We start from the raw sequence: 27,558 nt of genomic DNA on the forward strand, positions 1-27,558 counted from the left end.
ACTAGCAGTTTCTAACTATCCGATTGCTATGTTTTTGAAGTAATACAAGCAGTAATTCGCAAAATTTAACCTTAAATTTTAATTGTTTTACACTTTGTAAATGAGTGACCTAGTTAGAATATTTGTGGTATTGCAACCTAGTCAGAGGGAAAACCAAGAAAGTTTTATCAAGGGATCACCACATTACAGAAGAACATCAAAGTAGTTGGCCTACCACATGAGTTTACATCTTGGTAAAACGAAGAAGAGTATGAAGCGTCGCCCAGTATTAATTTGCTGAGGAGCGAAATTATTGGAAACTTTGATTTGTTTTGTTTTTTTGCTAAGGCGTGAACAATAAGTTTTTCAAATACAAGTTAAATCCTTCAGAAGTACACACACGTATACAGTCGGCGTATATTCCATTTCACATTACAGAAAACTTCCCACTTCTTCGTTTACTTCTAATAAACAACAATTTTTGCACTCTGTCTTAGCACCTTCATATCGAGGCTGAGAGGAAAAAACAATGGAGGCCAAGCTAAGGATTTCCCTTGGAATGAGATTTAATTTAAAGTCCAAACCACATTGGACCTCATGGGACTCCATCAACTTCTTGAACAAAAAGCCCCGACAAGAAGAACAGTGGATAACGACTTAGCCCGGTGAGGGAGCTATGTCAATTTAACGGTCCCAAAAAAGTACGACTATCTAGTCGAGACATCTTACATTTTCTGGCCAGAGAATCTCAAAAAGCGACATTATTTCCTTGACCGTGAGCAAGGGGCCTGGAAGGTCGGTGTGCCTGATGGGAAACTTAGTCGCTTCAAGATGATACGTATCTCAATCCGATCTTTTTGAAAGTTTAAAAATTACAAGAACGAAATGATACGGCTTAGACTGTAAGCCAGTGTTGTTAATTCGTGGAGCAAGCTTAGCGATGGATATAAAATACATGGTCTAATTTCACGATTCCGCTAACTGCGGAGTTATGCAACCATAAAAAGTAAAAGAGGGGGGGGGGGGGGTAACGTCGGCTGGATTTTGGTGGTCATAGTGAATTATTATTATTACCTTTTTTTTACAATGATTTATATCACATTATTTTGCTGTTTTGTATTTCCTGTATTTTCCCAAAAAACAGGTTTCTTTTTGAGAGTATGGTTAGACTACGTACATTTTTGAGGTACGAGACTAAGTAAATGGTTTGTTTTGTGCTCGGCCCATCGTTGCACGTAACCGTGTGCAAAGCTCATTGGTTTGCCTAATAGCATTTTCTCCAATATAAACTTTGTTTAATTTACTGGCAAATATTTTTGTGAAGCTTGTTTGGACTGGCAACAGTGCATAATATAAACTGTGAATAATTACATAATATAGAACAACAGAATTCCAATTCAACATCACATTGGTCATTGTTGGACTCCTACAACTCTATGACTCCCTACGACTGAAAAGAACAATGACTGAATCGAGGAAAACTGAGGGCGCTATGCCAACTTAACGGTCTCATTTTTACTACGTTATACGCGGTGTCTAGCTGGGACATAAACAGATTCAGTCCTTACATGTCATAGTGTTGTCAACTCCTCGGTTTAAGTTTTTGCCGGCAACAGTCTAGGATGACAGATTACCAATGTAATAAAAGTGCTAAAATAAGCATTATACTGATGAGAAGGTTTTGATAACATTGCTTGGGACAGCGTTTTAGCCCGTAAAAGAGGGGGGGAGGGGTAACGTAGTTTGCATTTTGGTAGTCATAGTCAAGTAGGTTTTTTTGTGACAACGCTTTTAATCATATTTGCTGTTTGATATTTCCAGTATTCTACTACAAAACAGGTTTCTTTTTGAGAGTATGGGTAGACTACCTAAATTAGTGAGGCTTGAGTGAGCCCGAGCGCCGTGGTTTTTGCGCTGTGTACGGCGTGAAGTCGGGCTGTGATAAGGGAGATCGCGAATGTGTCCGACTAGTAGCTGTCAGCTGCCCCTTCTAATAAAATAATTTGAGGGTGTAAATATATGGATTTGCAGCTTCTTCTGGAGATTTATCTTAAAAGTATTGGCAGCAAAATCATTACAATGAGGGCAATATAAACCATAAGCTATTTTCTGTGAAACAAACACATGACATCGAGTGAACATTGGTCAATCTGTGTTTACCCATTACTGGCAACGTCAGCCACCGGTAAGGTATCATGTTACTAACTCAGGAATATTCTTCCTTTCCATAAATATAGTTCTAATTTTGTGTATAACCAGACTAAGTAAATGGTTTGTTTTGTGCTCGGCCCGTCGTTGCACGTAACCGTGTGCAAAGCTCATTGGTTTGCCTAATAGCATCTTCTCCAATATAAACTTTGTTTAATTTACTGGCAATTATTTGTGTGAAGCTTGTTTGGACTTGCAACTGTGCAGAATATCAACTGTGAATAATTAAATAATATAGATTTACAGAATTTCAATTCAACATCACATTGGTCATTGAATGACTCCTACAACTCTATGACTCCCTACGACTGAACAGAACAATGAATTAATCGAGGAAAACAGAGCAAGTTGAGGGCGCTATGCCAACTTAACGGTCTCATTTTTACTACGTTATACAGGGTATCTAGCTGGGACATAGACAGATTCAGTCCTTACATGTTGTAATGTTGTCAACCACTTAGTTTAAGATTTTACCGGCTACAGTGTAGGGTGCCAGATTCCCCATGTAATAAAAGTGCTAAAATAAGTATTGAGCTGATGCGAAGGTTTAGACAACACCGTTTTACCCCGTAAAAGGGGGGGGGGGGGTGTAACGTAGTTTGGATTTTGGTGGTCATAGTCAATGATTTTTTGTTTGCTTGTTTTTTGTGACACTAATTTAAATTTAATTAGCTATTTGATATTTCCGTATTCTCCCACAAAACATGGTTTTTTTATGAGAGTATGGTTAGACTTTGAAATTACTGAGGTTTGAGCGAGTCCGAGCGCCGTGGCTTTTGCGTTGTGTACGGCGAGAAGTCGGGCTGGTATAAAGAAAATCGCGAAGTTGACCGACTGTACCTGACAGCTTCTCCTTCTAATAACTAATTTGAGGGTATAAATATAGGGATTTGCAACTTCTTCGGGAGATTTATCTTAAAAGTATTGGCAGCAAAATCATTACAATGAGGGCAATGTAAAACCATAGGCTACTTTCTGTGCACAAACACATTACATCGAGTGAACATTGGTCAGTCTGTGTTAACCCATTACTGGCAACGTCAGCCTACGGTAAGGCCTCACGTTACTAGTTCAGGAATATTCTTCCTTTCCATAAATATAGTTCTAACTGTGTTTATAACGAGACTAAGTAAATGGTTTGTTTTGTGCTCGGCCCGTCGTTGCACGTAACCGTGTGCAAAGCTCATTGGTTTGCCTAATAGCATCTTCTCCAATATAAACTTTGTTTAATTTACTGGCAATTATTTGTGTGAAGCTTGTTTGGACTTGCAACTGTGCAGAATAGAAACTGTGAATAATTAAATAATATAGAAATCCAGAATTTCAATTCAACATCACATTGGTCATTGTATGACTCATACAACTCTATGACTCCCTACGACTGAAAAGAACAATACATAAATCGACGAAAACGGTGCAAATTGAGGGCGCTATGCCAACTTAACGGTCTCATTTTTACTACGTTATACAAGGTATCTAGCTGGGACATAGACAGATTCAGTCCTTACATGTTGTAGTGTTGTCAACCCTTGGTTTAAGTTTTTGCCGGCTACAGTCTAGGATGCCAGATTCCCCATGTAAATTATACTGATGAGAAGGTTTTGACATTTGTTTGGGACAGCATTTTAAGCTCGTTAAAACTCGCGACCAAAGAGAGGGGGGTAGGTTGGTAACGTTGTTAGGAATTTGGAGGTCATAGTCAAGTAGTTTCTGCTCATTACGGAAATGCTAAAATAAATATTCCTTGCTTAGTATACGTTTGTTGGAAATATAATAATGAACAAATAAAATATATGATTTGAGGCATTGCATGGTGATGAGGTATCAATTTGGTTTGCTGTTACATCATGTGTGTGTCTACACACCAGATGGAGTTTGTTCTTTTAGAGAACTGCCTTGCTATTGTTATACTACCGCAGAGTAGATTTATCGGATTTTTCGGGAGACTTCTAAGTTCTAAAAAGAACGGTTCTCCTTTTTAATTAAACCTGGGTGGACAGTATAGAAAACAGGATGTAAGTATTATGCTAATAAAATGCTTGCATGAAAACTTACGTGGTATAAAGAGAAGTAAAGCAGATTTGGGTAGTATGTAATGCATTTCAGAGTAGTTTTACTTCAAAGTACTGCAAATGGAACAAATTATCAATTTTTCTCCCTATGAGTTAAAAACGGTTCTCAGATTGTGTATTCCTAAAAGGATTATTCTTCTTGAGTGGACATTATTTGCACCAGAGTTTCGAGAATATCTCGAAAGAAAAACCCATGATGAAATAAAGTGTTCACACATTTTGTACAACCCTATAATATATAATAGAAGTTAAGTTTATATCGGGGATAACAAATATTAACTATTTTTGGTTTTTACCCATATACACCGATGTGTGTTAGCACTGTAAAAAATACCAAGTACATACCCAAGTTCTGTATAAAAAAAATGGATAAAATAAAAAAAATAATGCATATTACTCGGCTGGGATTCGAACCCACGATCTTTGACATCCTAGCGCAGTGTCTTACCAACTAGACCACCGACACTGCCCGGTGGTTTGAGGCATTTAGAATCCAATGTTTTAGCAGCGGGTACTGCAAACAATTTAATATAAGTTAAGTTTGCATCGGGGATAAAGAATATTAATTTTGTTTTTTACCCAATCGGTGTGTGTTAGCACTGTATACTCACTCAGTACTTACCCGAGTTCTGTTTTATACTATATGATTCAAACTTTAAAACAGTCCAAAAACAACAAAGGATTACAAAAGGTCTTTAAACATCTGTTTGTTCGATGATTGCTTGAGGTGGTAAGCGCCTAATTGTTTTTTTTTTTTTACACCAAACATACCCAAACAAAACATTAAAAATAAATTGTCGCGACGAGATAATTATTATTTAATTTGTTTTTATATCTTCCCCGTCAATTGATGTATGTTTGGGACTGTGCCTCTCTTAGCCGTCGATCTTTCCAATTAAATAAAACATACAACACGGAATAGAAAAATATTATCAAAATAAAAAACAAAAAGTTACTCTGCGATTTGTCAGGTATTCAGGAGCCGCGATTCGGGTTATTCCCCCATTGCAATTTATGGTCCGCGCAACACATAAACCACTAACAGAGGCCCCTTACCGGCTTCCATATAGCACCCTTCTGGTATGACAACCGACTTCACAGTATATCCTTCCCTATCTCTCAACCCTAGCAGTCCTTGCCCCCCTCGCTCAGGGTAAACAAAGCGGCTCCCAAACCATACTGGTGTCTTTCCCAGTAATTAATGCCTTGTTTCGTATTATTGCGAGGGGCCGGGATCGAACTCGGAACCGGTGGCTCATACCGATTCGGAATTCAGAGACAGTACCAGCGCCTAACGAATCGCCCTAGCACGTTGGTGCTTGCCAGTGCCGGTTTTTAATCTGATAAAGGCAAATAAATCCAGGTGCATTGTGGGACGGTGGTTTGATCACTGGGACGTGAACAACAGACCATAAGAGACTTCAATAATACACTAATAAAAGCACTACCACACTAGCTCAATGAGTTAAGGTGCAGTGATAATCACACTTAAAACGACATATCCGAGTTCGAATGCCGGCCTCGCCGAAAAAGACAAATTTCCTTTTGATGTTACAGTATTTTTTTTTACTTAAAAAGAAATCAATCTATTTACCAAAATACAAAGCCACACTGGAGAAGAAAAGTTCATTAATGGACCAGCGTTTTTAAAATATTTTAAGGTTTAGTAATTTATTGTACTAAAATACTTTTTTTTGAAGTAAAGTTTCTTTCCGGAATATTTAGTTTTTACAAGGTTTTAATTCGTGCAATTAAAATATTGCTTTATTCAGCAAATAGGTCTGCCCATGCAATTATGTCTACACGAAAATGCATTTCAATGTTTGCTTTAGGATTTGATTCTCTAATGTCTTCTGAGGCAAGTTTCAAGCATTACAAAAAAATGTTAACAACCAGCACCCGCGGCGCAATGGAGGCGAGGGCGGCAGCAGAACCCTGGCCCCGTGCACCCATCCCAAAAGAGATCAAAAACATCTCAAAATGAATGGTCCAACACATCAAAGCCCCAACCCGTGAATTATGTCTTTGCCCTTGCTTGCCCCCTCCCACTTCCAAATGGAATTTCTTGGTTACGTCAAAGACCACCAAAGCTAAAAAGTTACCTCCTGTTCCTTTGCATGCTTAGCGAGGAAACTGTCATAAGGACAAAACTTCTTTACTCTGAACAATACCAGCATCTGACGTTATTGACTTTGCTTAGCGAGGAAACTGTCACAAGGACAAAACTTCTTTACTCTGAACAATACCAGCATCTGACGTTATTGACTTGTTGTTTTTAGCGCTATCTATTTAAAAGCTTGGCTTTCTCGGCAAGTTAGAAAACGTGCACATTTGGTACAGGTTTACATTAAATAAGAGGGCTAGAGTTGGAACCCAAGCCTTGGTGTCAGAAAGGACCTACATAAGTAATAACAGAGGGCGCCCTTTTATGTTGTTGTTAATTGAGCGCGCGCACATTTCTACAAATTGAATTTGATTCACGTACCTGATGTATTTCAATTGCTCTCTTCCATGGACCTTCCTTGACTCACACTGAGATATAATCATCTGGTTTGAAGCAAGTTACGTTCATATTTCTCCTCTTCCCAGTTTAACACTTCGTCAGCTCAGAAAACCTTGCATTCTATACGAAAATTAACAGACAGGATGCAGGCACGTTGTTTACACAATGGCCATAGAACGTTGGGTCTGGTTCCCTACGCATGTGTGATGGAAAAGGGTCTAAATGACTTAGAAGGGGCCAGGCTATAGACATGTAGCTAAGGTAATAATTAAATTTGAAGACTTTTGAAACCCATTTCTCTAGTTGATGAAATAACAAGTTTCATTTAAATAACATACAGTGTATACATCAAATCGTGGTAGTATAAAAATGATATTTTTCCAGATTTGACTAAATCCTCGTTTGAACAAAGACACACAAAGAAGGCTGACTTAGTTGTGTATACAAGTCATCAGTAACGTACAATTAAATCTGTAGTCAAGTTGTAGTGATGAGTTATATTGTGCTCTTGGAACATTCGAAATATTCAAAGGTTTTTAAAATTCAACTGAAACTTTTTGCTCCCTCAATGCTCAACGAAGTTTTTTTTCTCCTTCTGTTTTTTTCAGACGGCGTCTTCACTCCTCCCCAATGACTGAAACAAAACCGAGTGAAACGTCTAAACCAACAACCAGTCAAAAAACAACAATAACTCAACAGCCAAACAATAGAGAAGTAATAACAACTAAGATTACTAAAATGGTAACTAAAAAGTAAAACAAAATCAACAATAAAGATCAAAAAAACAAAACGGAAGAACCAAAAAACGGCTTGGCTTGCCGATACTGATCAACAGAAAATAACCACGAGGGGAAAACCAAAAACAATTTCATGTCATACTTGTTTATTTTTCATAAATCAATTCGGCACAGCAACAGTTTCTTACCACTTCGATAAAGTTTGTACAGAAACCGAACAGGTTAAAATAAAATAAAACTGTTGAATGAATGAACATTTTTCGTTTGAACTAAAACCAACCTGAGAATGTTTATGGCATTATTGACTTTGCTGCAACAGTCGGGTCCCCGACGCCCACAGTGACAATGACAGTTCTTTAGCTGATTTCATTAAGTCTTGTTTGCCTTGTGTTTTTGTTTCTCTGGTTTGAATTAAAGACAAATAAAATGGTTGCGTCATGATGAATTGCTTAACTTGGATTAACAAAGATAGTGGTAGCATGATAGTAACATCAACGTTAAACCAATAGTAGAATTGATGAAAAATAAGCAAGGCCCAATTCAATTAAGCCTGTAAGCACACACAAATTAGTACAGCACAGAAAATATTGCTTAACAGGCACTGGTTACACGAATTACGTTAGGTTTACACTGACTGGTGGACGACTCATCTTTTTGCTTAGCAAAGAAATTTGTTAAGCAGTTTTTTCTGCTTGACATCTTTAAGAAATTTGGCCATGAATGTAACATGAACACAAGTGAACACCAGCGTTGAGTCCTTTGTTGTCTAATATGAAACTTATTGGTAGGTATTGCCCAATCAAGAACCATTCCTAAATCAAAGCCCTGGCCAAAATTCTTTCAATTTCATAAAGCTGTTAAGCTAAAAAATACTGCTAAAATGTGAGTTGGCGACCAGTTGCAACACTGACAATTTATGGCATTTTGGCTGGTCATCTGTTTCTGTTAAGTAAGCTTTTTTGATCTTAGCAATTGTTTATGACTACAGGCTTGTATGCGATGTATCAAGATTTTCTTTAGTTTTCGGAACAAGCCAGACCTCAAGTCAGAAACCAATCAGGGTAAAAAAATTACAACAGCTACACAAACAATTGGCGCCTAGTGTGTAAACAAATCAACGCTTTTAAGTAATTACTTAACACCCTCCAATTGTTCAAGAAACATATCTTAAAGGGGTTGTACATCATTTGTTTATGGAAGAGTACATTCATTCCAATCCTCTAGTTCTCAAGAAACATATCTTAAAGGGATGGAACATCATTAGTTATTGGAAGAGTACATTCATTCCAATCCTCTAGTATTAAAAAAAACATGTTATAATGGGATGGTACAACATTAGTTATTGGTTTATTTGATGTCTTTTTACATTATATTGTACCATAGATGGAAATTTGCATCGAGGATAAAGAATATTAATTAACTTTTATTTTGTTTACCCTAATGAACCAATGTGTGTTAGCAGTGCTTACATAGGATCTATGAAAAGAAATCACAGGCTTTTTACTCAGCATATTAGCTACCAGGCTATCTCGGTGGTCTAATTGGTAAGACACTGCTCTAGAATTGCACAGGTTGTGGGTTCAAATCCCACCCACGTAATATGCCCTTTTTCCATAGAGCTCTGTAAAGTACTGAGTATACAGTGCTAACACACATCAGTGTATAAAAGGTAAATCCCTACCATGTAGGCTTCATGGTTGTCATCTTTAGTATCCTCATCTTGTGCTGTTTTATTGGCATTCTGAGCAGCAATGCCAGCAACACCAGCAACTGCAGCAATGCCTGCTGCAAGACCACTACAGTTGCCTTCTCAGCTACAGCAATGGCTGTGGAGTACTTTGGGGGTCCATGGTACGCCTTCATTGCTAATCCAGTTCCACCAGCACAAACTCAGTTATTGGTTGATGCATGAACAGCTTCATCCAGATTCCAGTTAGAGACTCAAACCCTGGTGCTCTCCTCTCACCCAAACTGCAGCAATAATCTCAGCCAACTCGTTGGACTTCTGATCAGAGTTGCAACCAATGAGTATCCCAGGCACCACAGACCACAGCCTGCTTGGTTCCCTGACGTCCATACTTTAACTGTTGGGGTCAAGAAGTTTGGGATTAGGGTTAGACTAGTAGACTAGAATAATGAGTTTGTGCAATAATGTTTGAAAACAAGAATAAAAACTACGGCAGAGACAGATTGTGATACAAGCTTGAACAATGAGGAACAAAAGAGGTCCACTTAATGTATAGCATTGAAAAACTACAAGGACTTTCAAATGTCAACACTGTAACTTTTACAATGTTCAAGAAAATGATTATTCTTAAATATATGTAAAACAAAGCAAACTCCACAGAGTGTAAGCATCACAAAAATAAAACCAAATGCAACCTTTTTGTTACATAAATAGTTATCATTATCCAAAGTCAACAAATATGATTCAAAGTTGCTTCTTGTTGCTGGGTGAGCTCATTGGCCTAGCAGCTAAGATCTACTCTAGAATGAGCAGAACGTCATTTGGCAGTGGATTTGTCTGCACTCCTACTTCTTGACTCTAATTAAGAGACACCAAATGATTGATCTCATCTCATACCTGATTTATTTGGTCTAGTTCATGATCCAGGTATGACATCATCTGCTACAGCTTAAGACTCCCACACTCCTCCCCTCAAGACACTGAACTAGAATTGAGTTCTCCTTCTGTAAAGAACAAAGATGAGAAAGAGTGAGATGAGGTGAAAGTGAAATCCAGTAGAATTCCAACCAATGATGATCCTTACACCATGTTCAGAATCTCATTCATGAGTTCCCATCTTCTGTCTGAGGTTCATTTTTCTCCCCACATGACTCTGAAAGCAGTGAGTATACAGCGCTTATCACACATCAATGAGAGGGTCAAACCAAAATAAGATCTACTCTAGAACAAAGATATGGACTACCATTTCAACTGCCTCAGTATTTCAATATGATTCAAATTTGATCCTAGACTAACAAGTTGGTAAGACACTGTTCTAGAATTGCAAGGGTTGTAGGTTCGAATCCCACCCAAGTAATATACCTGTGATATTTTTTCACAGGACTCGGGAAAGTACCGAGTACACAGATCAGTGTATGGGTAAAAAAAAAATTAAATAAACTTCCTTGTTTGTGCATTAATCTTGTCTGGACAATGCATAACAGATTCAAAATATAACCCAATTTTGTGAAATTAGAATAAGTTTTGTATTAGGTACAAGGTCTATTAACCAAAACCAACATTGAATTGATGCTCCAGGCACACAATATAGTAGTACTAGTACTAGCACAAACAAAGTACATTGGTCCCGTCCCAACTCTAGAAACAACCTAACTATAGTTGGGCAGTCCCAACTTGAGTATAACTGGGTTTGCCTGATTGTGTGAAAGAAACTGTGCACAATGCACCCGTCATAACACAAGTTGGACCAGTCCCAACTATAGTTGGGGTGATTCTAAAGTTGGAACCTACACACAATGCGCAATCTACGGCCAACAAGGTCATCCTACAGTAACAAACCCAAACCCCATATCCCCACTCATTTCATAAGCATAGAACCAGCCAGTGTAAATACATGTAAGACCTTAGTAACCTGAACACAACAGTACCATATTGATATTTATCATAAGAATACCGTGCCTACTTTGAATCTGAAAAGCCAACTCAAAGTTATCCATGCATACTACACTTCGTTCACACAACACAAAGACTTAAATATAGAATTTGGTATTTCCACATTTTGCAATGTTCACAGTCAGACTTATACCAGTACCAGGTAGGGAGTGTCACTGTGTAATAGTCCAACGGATCATTGCTTGAATATCCTACTCATCTAACAGATTGGATGCTGTGTTTCTAACCATCTTCTTCTGTCATAATTCAAGTAAGTTGATTAAGATAAGTCAGAGGCAATCAGTAATGATTTTGTTAAGATATTTTTTAAGGAATAGCGAACTTGGTTTAATATACAAATCCAGTCTTTTGGCATACACTGTATAAGCTGCAAGGTGTATATGGCTCAGAACACCATAATCAGCAAAGCAGCAGAGTAGAGTAATGGTGTCAACCTACAAGCCATATTAGGATAGTATTCAAAGTGGTACTAACGATGCCTGTATGTATTTACAAATCCCTACCGTCTTGTCTCACTTTTTACCCAAAATATTTAATGTAATAATAAAAACATTGCACTCATTGATTGCACCATTCATCTTGAAAATCTCACACCCTGCCGACGTGTGAACATTTGGCACACACCCAACACATGTGTTTGTACCGGTAGAGTCACACAACTTAGTTGATAGTACGTCTCAGCCACAAAGTATTTGCTACTTCACAAACTACTTCACCAATCTTTAGGGGAAACATAAGATTAGATGTATACAATTTGTAATATTGTTTTGATGTAGTTCATTCATCCAGAGCCAGTGTCATACTTCAGAGTTATATTCTTGTATGCCTGTCATCAGTTACAAGATTTTAAAATACAAGTTTCATGCCACTACATCCATTGCAATAAGAGGTTATGAATGTCAAGGGGCAACATTTGAGACAAGTTCCAATTTGATACATTGTTACAATTAGGAGTTATTACAGGTAAATAAATATGCTTGCCTCTTTGTAGATTTACAAAAAATGCAAACGAAATTTCTGACCTTTGTTAATTTATGAGAAGTAAATAAACAAAGTAAAGGAGAAGTATTTTTTCTCATTTTATAATCAGTGATTGTACAAAGTGTTGACTAATGACTAAAGGCAAGTAAGATCATGTACTCAAGTCTTCCACTGATGGTATTATACATTGAACTTAATTAACTATTTTCTCTTTTATTTCAGTTTCACGTTCCAGCAAGTCCTTTCAATCATAATGGCATCCAATATAACAACTCAGTCAGTGCTAGCAGAGATAAGTCAGGATCATCTTGAATGTCCAATTTGCAGTGGACGCTTCGAGCAACCCAAACTACTGGAGTGTTCTCATTCATTTTGTCTTGAATGCCTTCAACAACTCAGACAGAATAGTCCGAGTACTACAAGGCTTTCATGTCCAGTGTGTAGACAAGAAACTCTAATAAATGAAAATGGCATTGATGATCTCAAAACAAACTTTCTAGCCCTTTCATTGATCGGATCAATTGAAACACAGGAAACCCGACTGAAACAGCAGCAAGGAAAACAAGTATGCAGTCAGGAGTTTGTTTCCAAGTGTAGCAAGCATACTGGCAAGGATCTTATCATGTATTGTGAAACCTGCAAGAAACTGATATGTACAACTTGCATTGCTAAAGACCACAAAATGCACCCTGCAATAGAACTGAATGAAGCTTCAGACAAAAGTAAACAACATGCGTCAGAACTTCTAGCAGAAGTAAGACAGAGTATCACAACCTTCAACATTGCCATTCAAGAAATAGACACATCTCGTAAAAAACTATACTCTATGTTTGCTGCAACCAAACATAAAATCTCCAAGAAGGCTAATGAGGAGGTTGCCAAGGTGGCTGCCAGGATCAGAGAGGAGGAGCAGAAACTGATGCAAGAGGCAGAACAGATTTATAAAGACAGAGTCAAGACAATGCAAACTGCACGAGCTACAAACAGCAAAGAGATGAACAAAGCAAAGCTCAAGCAGGATGAGGTAAATCAACTCATGGATCAACGGATCAAGATTGTTCATCACATAGAACAACTTATACAAGACCTCAAGGAATACAGAGAGAAGAAATCAACAAAAGTACCTGATGGGTTGAGTTATATGGACTTTAAAGAAGGCCAGCAATCACTAGGGAGACTGGTGCTGAAAGATGAACAAGTAGAATCAGCAACTTTTGCTCAAGCTAGAAAGCCAACATTTCAATCCATGAAACACTTCAAACAAGATAAATGGACATTAAAATCAGAAATTGACGAATACAAGAACACAAAACAACAAGTGGATCGTCTTTGTGCACTGGTTGTTGCTGCATACTCTAATAGTGATCTGGTTGCAATACAACTATACAATGGTAGTTTGATTAAAATACCAGTAGAGAGCAATCCACAAGAGCTTACAATCCAAGGTCTTACCACACCAAGCAGAGTGGCTGTGAATAAGAATGATGAGCTCATTGTTCTAGATAGTGGAGCAATCAAGATCGTCAATAGGAATTACCAGCTCCTCCATCAGTTCAATCCAGGCAGTAAACCATCATGTATTGCAGTGGATGACAACAATCTGATAGCAATGGGTTCTCGTACCAAGGCAGAGATCTCTCTATACAAACCAGCTGAATCCAGAAGACTGCCTGCTCCAGGGATTGGTGGATACTTGACTACCTACAAACAGCGACTCATCTACACCAATAGGAATGACAAGAAGTTGGTATCAGTAACCTACAATGGTGAAGTGGTATTCTCAGTAGATATCAATCAGTCTGGGAGGCCTCGTGGTGTGTGTTGTGACAAGGATGGTAGCATCTATGTTGCTGTACAGAGAGGACAATACTCATCACAAGGTGCAATCCATCATTACAATCCTGATGGCAAGTACATTGGATGTATCATCAAGGATTGTGATGATCCCTATGGTCTCACATTCACACCAGCTGGTGACCTGGTTGTGGCTGCAGACAAATCAGTTCAAATCTATCAGCATGAGTAAAGACATCAACAAACATTATGCTGGACCACAATAACATTCAAGCTGAGATAAACATTTGGGTAAAACAAAAATCACTATCTTCTGTCAAAATGTTATTTCATTCACATCAGCTCTGTGACAAATAACATCAAAGAAATGTTATTGTACTTCACTGCATGGGTTTGAAAACGAAAACAAATACTACATCAAGTAAAGACTGCAATTATTGTAGAAAAAAATGCAATGCCATTCATGGCATGAAGAGTTCAATGCAACAGACAACTTACTCATAAGACAAATATTTTATAACCAAATTATTTGATATAAATTATAGATTGTGATATTCTGATTATTTGATTCAACTATTACGTCATTATTGAGAATAGTAATATCAACATGAGAATAATTTGTTCAAATAGTACTTTGATCAATACTAAATAATACAAATTATCTTTTGGCTAGGGAAGTAAAAAATGTATTGACAAGAGAGCAAAAAGACATTGTTGATGCTTTTCAGAAAGAAATTAAATTGTATATTTCAACCAGTTTGGCCTGGGAATGGTTTTCACCAAATTTACCCCAAAGTTCAGTTGATGGTTCTGAATTGGTTTTGGTACATGTAGTGTGTCAAATCAAAATGCCGTTTTAGTCCAACTCAAACATGCGGCAATGCGGCAACAGGGGGTTGACTGATCCTCGTGTGTCCAAAAATAAATTTGTGTTTGGTAGAAACTGAGTGACTATATGTCCAGCCTAGAATCCACTAATGTATATATTTCAAAACTTGCTTGAATTCGAGAACTCAGCTGCTCAGGTCTCAAATTCAATTCAAATATTTTAGTGAGAAATTACTATTTTCTCAAAAACTATGTTACTTCAGAGGCTTGAATTCTCAAAATGTTTTTACTATCAACAGCTCTCCAATGCTCCTTATCAAGAAATGTTTTATGCTAACAATTATTTTGAGTTATTTAACAATAGTGTCCAGTGTCTTTAAATGCCATTTTGATTGGAAAACCCGATCTCAAGAACATACATTCAACAGGATTTACAGTTTGTATAATTACTCCTTTGTGTAGGGCAACTCTGGGTAGAATTTGAGGAAGTTGGAACCATTTACAGTTACGAGAAGAAAGGATAGACTTGAGGAAAACTTTTAAATATTATTCACATATTATTTATAAAGTCATCACAGAGACAATTCGATCCACATTTTGGGGGGATAAAAAGTGATATATTTTACCAAACCTACAGTACCTTGAAGTGAAACATTTCTCAAAATTCATTACACTGTCCAAAGCAGCTGTACTTTTTGTTGTAAGTTTTTATTGCCATTAATCTATTAGAGTCATTACAAATACAGATCCTTTAAACAAGAAGTAAGATCAAAATCTAAACTTGGCACAAAAGACATGGTTAAATTTAGGTTTGCTTGGTTATACTGTTCCAAAACTGCTGTCTAGCTGTACTTGGCTTAATTAACAAAGGAAATACTACCATTACAATCCAAAGATCACGCTCCAAACTTGTGCCCAACATTATGTAAGTGCTAAATGTTTGCTTCCATATTCCGTGCCCCCCCCCCCCCCCCCCCGAACAAACACATACGGCTTTACATTTGATCCCCCAAACCGATCCGATCCAACAATAGTTACGTGACGTGTTTCGCGACACAAGTCACAAGACTGGGACTCAAACCAACACTCTGCTGATCAGTAACACCAGAGCCCGAGTGTGGTGCACTTGTCAAAACATTTCAGAGCAAATAAAAGGGACAACACTAAATTACACTTTGTCCTCCACATTCAAAGTTTGCAATTTCTGTTAAAGGCGCTCTACATGTTTGGTTGAATGTCAAAGACCAGTGTCCTTACTTGGTGAATCCCCTCATAAGCATAAAATAACAAGCCTGTGAAAATTTGGGCTCAATTGGTCATCGAAGTTGCAAGAAAATGATGACAGAAAAAAAAACCTTGTTGGACGAATTTGTCTGCTTTCAGATAGGAATAAAAGACTTCTAGCTAGAAGTCTTTTATTATTTTATTGAGAAACTACCTCTTTCTCAAAAACTACATTACTTCAGAGGGAGCCGTTTCACAAAATGTTTTAAACTACCAACAGCTCTCCAATGCTCGTTACCAAGTCAGTTTTCAAGTTAACATTTGTTTTGAGTAATTACCAAACGTGTACCTTCCCTTTAACAGGACTTTGGGAAGTATTTCCAATATTTCTCTAAAATCTCACATTTTTCATGGTGATTACCAGTTACCAACTACTAACAACAGAAATCTAGTACACCTGAAAACAGTTTTTATTACGCCATGCAGTCAGGCACCTCACAATAACCTTTTCAGTTTTTTCTTGTTTGAGAAGTTTCTCTCATCAAATCAATTCTAGATATCATCTACCCAGATGTGTCAAAGACAAACAAACACAAAATTATTGGCTATGAATAAAAACATCTGTGACAAACAAGAAGATCTGTAGGTCTGTGACGAGAGATGTCAACATGAAATAAACATTGACAGTAAATGCTGACTATCGCTTACCTCTCATTGTGAGCTTCCTGTTTCTTGTACATATTCAACTCTCCCTGTAGTGTCTTCAGAGCTTCACTGCCAGAGTCTTCAGCATCTACCCTGGGAGTCTGAGACTGAGTAGGATCTTATGGGTCTTGGTTTACCATGGTTATGGGCATCCAAGTTGAGGAGCAAAGCCTGAGATAAAAGAGGATCAGAGTAAAGAAGAAGGGTTTAAATAAGGGGTTCAAAAGATTGTCAAACTGGTATTCATGGTATGCACCACAGTTTCAGTGTGTATGTGTATTGCCAATGACTATGGGTAATACAAGACTAACTTACACAAGAAATGATTTGTACAAAACCAACAATCATGTCTATGCTCCGTCATGAAATTAAGCGCAACGCTAAAGGACTTCAAATCAAACAACTGCATTTGTTTTATTTATTTATTTTTGAAATATTTAAAACATTTTAAGTATTTGATGTATGTGGCTATAAAATAAATAAACTCGAGTAAGCAGCAAACAGCAGTGCATTATAAATGTGATTTTCAAACATGAATAATGAAAGTCTATATTCAATAGCTAACTCAAGCAACAAGAGTAATATTTTACAAACAGCTTTCTTATTTTCAATCAAATACATTAGAATCAGTCTGCCAAGACGAATACACATTGAATGAAGTGTCTTAATGAACGCTTTTATTAAAGAGTTGCTAACTGAATGTAAAACCAGACAAGTATAGCAGTATGCTGGGGTCCAATGTACAACAACCTGTTATTGATTAGTCACTGAGTCCCAGTAATGTACATGTAGGGGTCACAGACACCATGAACTTTCAGATTGATTTCATTTCAGTGTGTAAATATGCGCCAAGTGCAGTATACATGTAAGTAGAACTGTACATTACCATTACACTGCTACAAACAAGAGCTAAATTAAGAAACTGGAATTTCCACAAAACAGTAATACATAGGGCGTGTTCTTCCAAAGTTCAACTACGAGCTATGTAACTCTATGGAAATACAGTGTGACATGATTCAGTGTGTTGTGCCAACATTAAACAGATCATTGCTGGAATTTCCTCTTCAACTTTAAGGATTGTTGCTGTGTTTTATGTTACATTCTTCTGTCAAATACTGGTAAGCAATATTTAGCTGTTCCGACCGTCCGTCGGAACAGGTATTGTTTTCGTCGAGATTTTTATTATTTTTATTATTATTATTATTATTATTATTCTTTGTTTCTCCCTAAATCCCATAGCGTTTGTACACGTTTTTGCGGCAGCCTAATCTCCTAAACCATAATACGAAAGAGTGAGTTTATTATACCAAATTGAAGCTTAGAACATAAGCTTAATTCTTATCGTAAAAAAAAGGTAAAATTGTTAACTAATAAGCCTTAATTAAGCTTGTGAATATTTAATTAGCAAACCAAGTTAACACCATATCTCAAAAAGTAGACCGCCAATCCTGAAACTTTTTTCAGCTATACACTAGTCAGGTCCTGTTAATGTGATTTCCGACATAAAAATCTGGACGACGTCACCATGACGTCATATATTGCACGTTTTGTGTCTGTGCACAAACACAATGGCTCTTGAAGTGTAAACAAACCCAGCTTTCGGAAACATAATTTATTCGATTAAAATTAAATTACATGTTGTACACTTCCCAAAACTGCTTTAGATTAAAATATATTTTATTGATGGTCATTTTAAAAGCATCAGAACTTATAGAAACAGTGTAACTATTTTTAAAAACCTGTTTTTCCGGGGAAGATTTTTCAAAGATCATGGGTACGGCGTAAAACTTAATTTGAATAGTCAAAATTGTAAATTGTTGACTTGACCAAGTCCTTATCCCATTTTCGACCGGTGTTATTGCGTTTTTTTGTTCAATATACAAAGATTTCTTACGGTCACCGACTAGCACAAGTCTAAACTTGTTCCCAAAATTTGACAAGCCTGAGCATGGTGCGTCGTGGACCGGGTTCATTTCAGGCGACGAGCGTGGACGACGAAAATAGACCGCCCGGGATTTGGATTTATTTACGGGTAAAGTAACCTTGTTCGCGCCGGGGACCATTTGCCTAAACTAATTCCAATATTTCGCGTTACGTTCGGAAATTAGACCATGACAAACAAAAACTCTTTGACAGGAATACAAAAGCAGAGATTTTATTATGGTGCGATTCTCTGGTGGTTGAGTGGCTCAGTTATATAGAGCTGCTTATAACAAACAGGGAAAACACTTTGCTTTACAAAAATTGCAGAAATTGAGCAGAACATCTGGATTCACAACTTGAACATGAGGCATGGTTAAGCTGCTTTTGTGTTTAAAAAGCTATTATGTAGTTTGGTCCTGGGCCAATGGCTTTTAAAGGAAAAAATCGCAGCGCTTACGTAATCAGGGAACTGTGCTTACGCTAAGCGTGTTTTACAGCTTAGCGAGGAATGTGTTCTTCACGTCACAATTCGCATACACAAATTTGCTACAGTTGACTAATTGTGCTCAACTCGATCCTGCGAAACTTTTACTGCGAAAACAGTGACTTAAAAATTTGATTTGCATTCGCAGGAAAAACCGTGCTTTACTTGAGACAAAAGTAGGCAGGGGCGACTAGTGTGCTTAGTGTTAAAATCGCGACTACAAATTCTTATTTGAGTCGCGACTACTAATTTTCTCCACTCCCGTTATAATCGTGTCCACACATCGACTCCAAAATTTGTCCCGACTACCTGTTTGGTGAACCAGTTGTGTTGCTTAAATTAATATTGCCCTTGCGGCATAGCGGCACAAATCTTTAGAATCTGTACTTTATCTCGGCAAGTGTCATAGTTAGGTTTGAAGTGCGGCTAGTCGAGTAGTAAATTTCACTAGTCACACCCATTCGCACCATAATTAAAAATTTGTCCCGACTACCTGCTTGGTGAACAAGTTCTGTAGCTTACTACTATTCGCAACATAATTTATATTGCCCATATTGCCCTTGCGGCATAGCGGCACAAATCTTGAGAATCCGTACTATATCACGACAAGTGTTGTAGTCAGGTTTGAAGTGCGACTAGTCGAGTAGTAAAATTCAATAGTCACACCCATTCGCAACATAATTAATATTGCCTTTGCGGCACATAGCGGCACAAATCTTGACAATCAGTATTTTATCTTGACAAGTGTCGTAGTCAGGTTTGAGGTGTGACTAGTCGAGTAGTAAAATTCACTAGTCACACCCATTCGCAACATAATTAATATTGCCTTTGCGGCACATAGCGGCACAAATATTGACAATCCGTATTTTATCTTGACAAGTGTCAGAGTCAGGTTTGAGGTGCGACTAGTCGAGTAGTAAAATTCACTAGTCACACCCACTCGCAACATAATTAATATTGCCTTTGCGGCACATAGCGGCACAAATCTTGACAATCCGTATTTTATCTCGACAAGTGTCGTAGTCAGGTTTGAGGTGCGACTAGTCGAGTAGTAAAATTCACTAGTCACACCCATTCGCAACATAATTATTATTGCCTTTGCGGCACATAGCGGCACAAATATTGAAAATCCGTATTTTATCTTGATAAGTGTCGTAGTCAGGTTTGAGGTGTGACTAGTCGAGTAGTAAAATTTACTAGTCACACCCATTCGCAACATAATTAATATTGCCTTTGCGGCACATAGCGGCACAAATCTTGAGAATCTGTATTTTATCTCGACAAGTGTCGTAGTTAGGTTTGAGGTGCGACTAGTCAAGTCATTATTGGAATTTGCTTATTGAAAAAGATTCAGTGCTCTGCAGAAGAATTGAATTCTGCGCGTACGTCAAGCGAAATAGACTGCTTATAGCAGGGATTTCTTTTGTTTGTGTGCTTTTCTAAGCTCGCATATTTCACAGCTTAGCAGGGATATTTTTGCTTGTGCGCGGGGAAACTTATCATGTGTAATCTTTAATGGATGGATGGTTGTATAATAAATGGGCAGAGTTTGGTTGAAGCAGACAGAGCCATAAAACTGGGCCGTGTTCTATAGGGGAAATTATTACTTGACATTTTATGACAGTTTTGGGCTCTGCGACGTACACATACAAATACAGAGTCAGATACAGACATTACCGTGCAGAAATCGTGCAATTGAAATGTCTCATAAGCGCCCCCTATCGGCAGGAGTAGGAAAATAAAGGAGTATCCTACAAATTAATTATGTGTTTTTAAACACGTAAAATAATATAAAATGGAAGCTTTAGGATGTTTAGCATAATTCCTATCATAAAACAAATTAAAATTCTTTAATAATTAACCACCAGTGACCCTCATTTGCATATTAATTAGGAAATCTTTGCAGCATCATATCTCAAGAACTTCACGGCCGACATTTCAACTGTTTATTCTTAAAGACTGCTTGTGGGTTGGAGATAATTTGAAAAAACTGTGACCTCAAGTTGACCTCTACTTCCGCGTCAGCCGGAAGTGTCACCATATCTCAAGAACCTTAAAGCAGATTTTCAAAATATTTTCAGTTATAAACTCCTTAGGCATAAAATATTAACTTTAAAAAATCGTGACCTCAAGTTGACCCCTACTTCCAGGTCAACCGGAAGTGGGACCATATCTCAAGAACTATACAACAGATTATCAATTTTTGTTCAGTTATAGACTCCTTGGGCATTCACGATTAGTTTGAAACAACTTTGACCCCATGTTGACCTTTACTTCCGGGTCATCCGGAAGTGAGCCCATATCTAAAAAAGTAAAAAGCTAATGTTCAAACTTCAGTTATAGACTCTAAGGCAATAGATATTAGCTTTGGAAAACTGTGACCCCAAGTTGACCTCTACTTCTGGGTCAACCGGAAGTGGGACTATATATCAAAATCTACACAACCGATTTTATAGTCTCCTTGGCATTGCAGGTTAATCTTTGGTAGCTGTGGGCCCATGTTGACCTTTACTTACGTGTCAACCGGGAAGTAAGACTTTATAACAAGAGCTACACAACTTTTTTGAAACCTTTTTTCAGTTATATATTCCTTGGGCAATGAAGCACATAATCCAAGCAAAACAACACGGAACAGCTTCGTGTTTGTTCACAAACACTTAATGTCTAGTTGGAATTAAAGTTTGTAAACTTTGTACACGTAGGGAACCAGAATAAAAGGCCTTGTTGAACATTAGTGGTGCCAGTCAAAAGCCATTCAACATGTAACTGCGGTTGAGCCAAGAATCAAATCTCATTTTATATACAACCTGGGAAGCTGCAGCAAAGGGATCACTTTAAAGGGATGTGATAATTTATTTCAATTATCAAGTAATAAACCACAGGGAAAACGGGGTAGTTTTTCAAAGAATTTGGGTCCTACAAATAACTACATGTATTTGTAAGAGCAGAACTTAAAAATGCAGCCTCTGGTTTAAAGTGGCCTGTGATATTTTTTCAAAGGACTCGAGAAAATAATGAATAGTGCTATTATAACACACATCGGTGTATGGTTAAAAACCAAAATTAATATTCTTTATCCCAGATGTAAATTTAATTATATTGTTGCGGTACCCGCTGCCAAAACATAGGATTCGAACTGCCTCTAGCTACTGGGCAACCTGGGTAGTCTAGTTGGTAAGACACTGCTCTAGAATTGCAAGGGTCCTGGGTTCGAATCCCACCCGAGTAACATGCCTGTGATATTTTTTTCACAGTGCTATGGATATCTGTGTATGGGTAAAAACCAAAACTAATATACGATAAGTCCAGTTAATGCGTACACTTTAGAGTACAGGTAGTTATAATGTAGGTAATTGATAGTTGTCATGTAGGTACATAATAATTATCGGTACAGATGCAATTGATAAAGGATTGAAACAATGGTTAAAAAAACTACAGTATACTTTGCCTTCATTGCTGAAACAGTTAAAAAAAAAAAGAATTATGCACTGGTTCCCATGAATTTCCATATAATTTCCCCAAATGACCTCAACCAAGGATCCACTTTACAATTCTGAAACCATCAATCTTGGAATTCTGGACATATTTAAACATCGCTTCAAAATCCTCCATCATCAACATATTTTTGTACTTGTAAAATGTTGTATAGGACATTTATACCCTGGACTTTCTTGCATTGTTTAAACAATATCCCAAAAACTGTTTAAGCAGAAAATACTGCTTAGCAAATTTCTTGGCTTAGCAAAAAATGATGGGGCACGTGTTGCAAAAGTAAAAACTTGATGGAATCTTGACGGGTAACGGGTTTCTAGTAAGCAGGATTTGTCAGTGCTAAGTAAGATTTTGTTTTTAGGCTTTATGAATTGGGATACAGTACAAATTATGCTAAGCAATCGAAAACACTGTTCAGCCAATGCTGCTCAGCATGAACTGTTAGCTGGTTAACTGTTTCTGCTAATCAGGATTTTTCTGAGTGAAGCAAAAATTTATGTTACCATGGTTACCAGGTTTATTTAAGTTGGGCCCTAGGCTACACCAGTCAACGACATGCATGCTAGCATTCAACAATACTCAGTCTAATAACAGCTTCAGTACAGTAAAAGGAAACTTATCCATTGAATTCAAAATTGATGTCCTCTGCTCAAATTGAAACAGGGGTGTCACAAGGCTCATTGAGTAATTCTCCCTTCAAATATAAACCCCTTGTAAATTTCAAAATTCCAGCATCAACCTTGAACAAATGTCCCAACAACTCTTGGTTAAGAGTACTATTTTTTTCAGGTCATTCAAAAACAACCCATGTCAACAACCCGAAGCTATAATATTCAGGCCAAAATGCTTTGGGCCACCCATTCACAAAATTACAACAAACATTCTCTGTGCACAATAAACATTCTCTCCCCCGCCCCCTCGCTCAATGTTGATGGGAGCACCGAAGACTGTGCAAGGAGAGCCAGAAGAGCAAACATTGAAAGGGGGGCACTGGGCCGTGGTGCAGGGGTCCAAACGAGATATGGCATGGATTGTCTGAAATTTGTCAGCGTGAAGTAAAACAAAATTACTAATAAGAAAGAAGGCTTTAAAAATAGTAAGAATATGTACAGACAATAAACATTTATATCTTGCTGAGTACAGGGTTTCCTTTAGTGCACAGATTATTTTTTCAAACAGCAAAATAAAGAACATGTTCAACCATGTTTTTGTCAACAAATTTCAATAGCACCCCCTGTTGACCATCACATCAAACGAGAACTCAACAATCGCTCGAAACAACCAGATGAGGGCGGTATGAACAGTACAGGGGGTTGTAGTTTTTCAGAAATGACTGTTTATAAAAGTACAAGTTGATGTGTTTTGTGGTGGTTGCTCTGATCGCCATGTGCACCAAAGGTTAAAACAATATTCAATAGCCATGGTGCTGAGGCCCAACATGATATGGCCGGGATTGTAGGTCACAACTGGTCCAAACTTTACACTGTACCATTGTTATCTTAGCTCTCAAGTCTGTCTAGTAACTGTATAGGATTATTTAGGGTCTCAAAATATTCATGAGGCAGGTGTTCATTGTCTATCTATTTTCGGGGGGGGGGGGGGGGGGGGCGGGTTGGGGGGTAAGTGCGCCCTCCATGGAAGGAAACAAAGTAGCACTCTCTATATTTAACGAAATACAATATATTTTCATGGATCATTTTGCGAACTATGATTTCTTTTGGTGCGTGGTATATTTGCAATCAAATTTGCCCAGTGTTTTTTTCCCTGTCTTTCACCCTCTGTGGACCAATTTGTACTCGACTCCTCCTGGCATATCCATGCATCCAAATTTAAAAAGGTCATTGGATTTTTGTGCACAGAGCTGTCAAATAGAAATCACAGCTAATAACTGGTCAATTGACCCAAGACTCGTGCATGTACCCAATCTGAACAAGTTTGGCACCATCGGATAGCGATTTTAAAGGCCTTCATTCTCGTACAAATTTTAAAGTCACCTAGAAGTGGTATTTTGTCAAAATAAAGCCTGTGTCACTAAAAAATGTTTTTTGATGAGTAGGATATGAATAACCAGTTAACTAAGGTTCTAAAAACGTAGTTTCCATTTTATTAACAAATTTAAAAGTAGGCCCGACCCGAAAGGGCGATGTTCCTGACGGAAAAATGAACGAAATAAACCCTTTTTTGAAACGTACAAACTCACGACTAGGACTTGCATGTACTTGCACGTACATGTGTTCGATGTCCGATCAAGGCAAAGTCTGCCTTGATTGATGTCACAAAAGGGGTAGGCGGAGTCACCCCCCCAAACAACTTTATCTATTTTTTTAACATATAAATCATTACAAACAATTACTCAAAAAAATTTTTTATTGTTCATTATCATATACTCTAATGTTTGATGAAGAAAAAAAATTATATTTCCAGGTGACTTTAATATTATGACCATTTTCTAGGCGGGGCCAGCAGACAGGAAGTGGACCTACTACCCCTCCAAAATGTATCCACTTAGTGTATGCGTAGGGGCCATACACACAGTGCGTGTGACACAATAGAAAAGCCTACTTGATTGGTCATCATAGAAAACAAAACAAAAAACAACGTGATATGCAGTCCTTAAATCTAAAAAATCTTTAACTTTATGCCCAGGACTGTAATATGTTCAAGAAATCAAGTCTTGCATTGATGAGGAAAGTACTGGGATATGTAGAAGGATCTCATCAAATTGAGACAATTTCTTGTTTTACTTCACAGATCATCATTGAAGCAACTTCCAACAAAATGGCATCCGATATAACAGCTCAATCAGTGCTAGCAGAGATAAGTCAGGATCATCTTGAATGTCCAATTTGCAGTGGACGCTTCAAGCAACCCAAACTACTGGAGTGTTCTCATTCATTCTGTCTTGAATGCCTTAAACAACTCAGAAAGAAGGGTCCAAGTACTACAAGGCTTTCATGTCCAGTGTGTAGACAGGAAACTCTAATAAATGAAAATGGCATTGATGGTCTCAAAACAAACTTAACAGTCCTTTCATTGATAGAAGCTATTGAAACAAAGGAAACCCGACTGAAACAGCAGCAAGGAAAACAAGTACCCAGTCAGGAGTTGATTTCCAAGTGTAGCAAGCATGCTGGCAAGGATCTTATCATGTATTGTAAAAAATGCAATAAACTGATATGTACAACTTGCATTGCTAAAGAACATAGCAAGCACCCTGCAATAGAACTGAATGAAGCTTCGAAAAAAAGTGAACAACATGCGACAGAACTTCTAGCAAAAGTTAGACAGAGTATCGAAACCTTCAACATTGCAATTCAAGAAATAGACTTGTCTTGTAAGACGCTAGACTCTATGTTTGCTGCAACCAAAGAGGAAATCTCCAAGAAGGCTGATGAGGAGATTGCCAAGGTGGCTGCCAGGATCAGAGAGGAGAAGCAGAAGCTGATGCAAGAGGCAGAACAGATTTATAAAGACAGAGTCAAGACAATGCAAACTGCACGAGCTACAAACAGGAAAGAGATAAACAAAGCAGAGCTCAAGCAGGATGAGGTAAATCAACTCATGGATCAACGGATCAAGATTGTATATCACATTGAACAACTCTTACAAGACCTCAAAGAATACAGAGAGAAGAAACCAACAAAGGTACCTGATGGGTTGAGTTATATGGACTTTAAAGAAGACCAGGACTCACTAGGGAGACTGGTACTGAAAGATAAATGGACATTAAAAACAAACAAGATTATAAAATACCAGATTATAAAACAACAATCAAGCATGGGCATTTCTGCACGGCATGTTGCTGCATACTCTAATAGTGATATTGTTGCTCTAAATCAGAATAAAAGCTTGATTACAATACCAGCAGAGAGCAATCCTCAATCCTCCGTCATTCCACAAGAACTTTCAATCCAAGGTCTTACCAGACCAATCAGTATGGCTGTGAATAAGAATGATGAGCTCATTGTTCTAGATGATGAAACAGTCAAGATCTTCAGCAGGAATTATCAGCTCCTCCATCAGTTCAATCAAGGCAGTATACCATCATGTATTGCAGTGGATGACAACAATCTAATAGCAGTGGGTTCTTGTTACCAGACAAAGATCTCTCTACACAAACCAGATGGATCCCTCATCAGAATGCTGCCTGCTCCAGGGATTGGTGAATACTTGACTACCTACAAACAACAACTCATTTACAACAACTGGAGAGACGAAATCTTAGTATCAGTAACCTACAATGGTGAAAAGGTATTCTCAGTACGTATCAATCAGTCTGGGTTCCCTCTTGGTGTGCGTTGTGACAAGGATGGTAGCATCTATGTTGCTGTACGGAGAGGACAATACTCATCATCAGGTGAGATCCATCATTACAGTCCTGATGGCATATACATTGGATGTATCATCAAGGATTGTGATCATCCCGATGGTCTCACAATCACACCAGCTGGTGATCTGGTTGTGGCTACAAACAATTCAGTTCAAATCTATCAGCATAAGTAGAGACATCAACAAACATTATGCTGGACCACAATAACATTCAAGCTGAGATAAACATTTCGGCAACACCAAAATTAATTTCTTGACTAAAATATCATATCACAAACATCAAACATGCATCTCATAAACACGAACACTCATTGAAATGAAACTTTCAAAGGTTACATGGATCTCATCAACATGAACACTCATTGAAATGAAATGTTCAAAGGTTACATGGATCTCATCAACAGGAACACTCATTTAAATGAAATGTTCACAGGTTACATGAATGAAATCTTCTTGTATATATCTACATATTTAAATTGGATCAAATGGAGTGTTCAAAAGATTCAATTTTTAATCTAATACATGCAATTACAAACAATTGTAGATTATACATTCAATGTAACTGCAGAAAAAAGCAGATTTGTGTAGTTTTCAACAAAATGTCTCTGCAAAATTATCAACGAAACAGTGACTTTGTTACCAAAAAAGTAACAGAGTGA

At 37.7% G+C, this 27,558-nt stretch overlaps 4 protein-coding genes across 7 annotated transcripts in view; 3 read left to right on the forward strand and 1 right to left on the reverse strand.

The window, feature by feature from the left end:
* Positions 1-9,580, reverse strand: part of LOC139949514 (uncharacterized) — a 266,216-nt gene extending 256,636 nt beyond the window's left edge. For 3 of the 4 annotated variants that reach the window (XR_011787552.1, XM_071947881.1, XM_071947880.1), the window contains exons 1-2: positions 7,780-9,160; positions 6,745-6,882 (exon numbers count right to left, since the gene is read on the reverse strand). The gene's annotated coding sequence lies outside the window, so the exon portion shown is untranslated. Of the gene's footprint in view, positions 1-6,744; positions 6,883-7,779; positions 9,161-9,180 lie in introns of those variants that run through there. The other variant, XM_071947882.1, reaches the window with a different exon arrangement.
* LOC139949512 (uncharacterized) overlaps positions 1-27,558 on the forward strand; it is a 287,926-nt gene that overhangs the window by 85,449 nt on the left and 174,919 nt on the right. The window lies entirely within an intron of this gene.
* LOC139949935 (uncharacterized) lies at positions 12,374-14,461 on the forward strand. Its single transcript, XM_071948521.1, has one exon. The coding sequence runs from the start codon at positions 12,374-12,376 to the stop codon at positions 14,144-14,146; it is 1,773 nt and encodes a 590-aa protein (XP_071804622.1). The 3' UTR covers positions 14,147-14,461.
* On the forward strand, positions 25,349-27,073 carry LOC139950065 (uncharacterized). The gene has a single exon (XM_071948698.1). It carries the CDS (start codon positions 25,349-25,351, stop codon positions 27,071-27,073), a length of 1,725 nt encoding a protein of 574 aa, XP_071804799.1.

This window comes from Asterias amurensis, chromosome 17, assembly GCF_032118995.1.
Source record: "Asterias amurensis chromosome 17, ASM3211899v1".
Taxonomy (NCBI): Eukaryota; Metazoa; Echinodermata; class Asteroidea; order Forcipulatida; family Asteriidae; genus Asterias; species Asterias amurensis.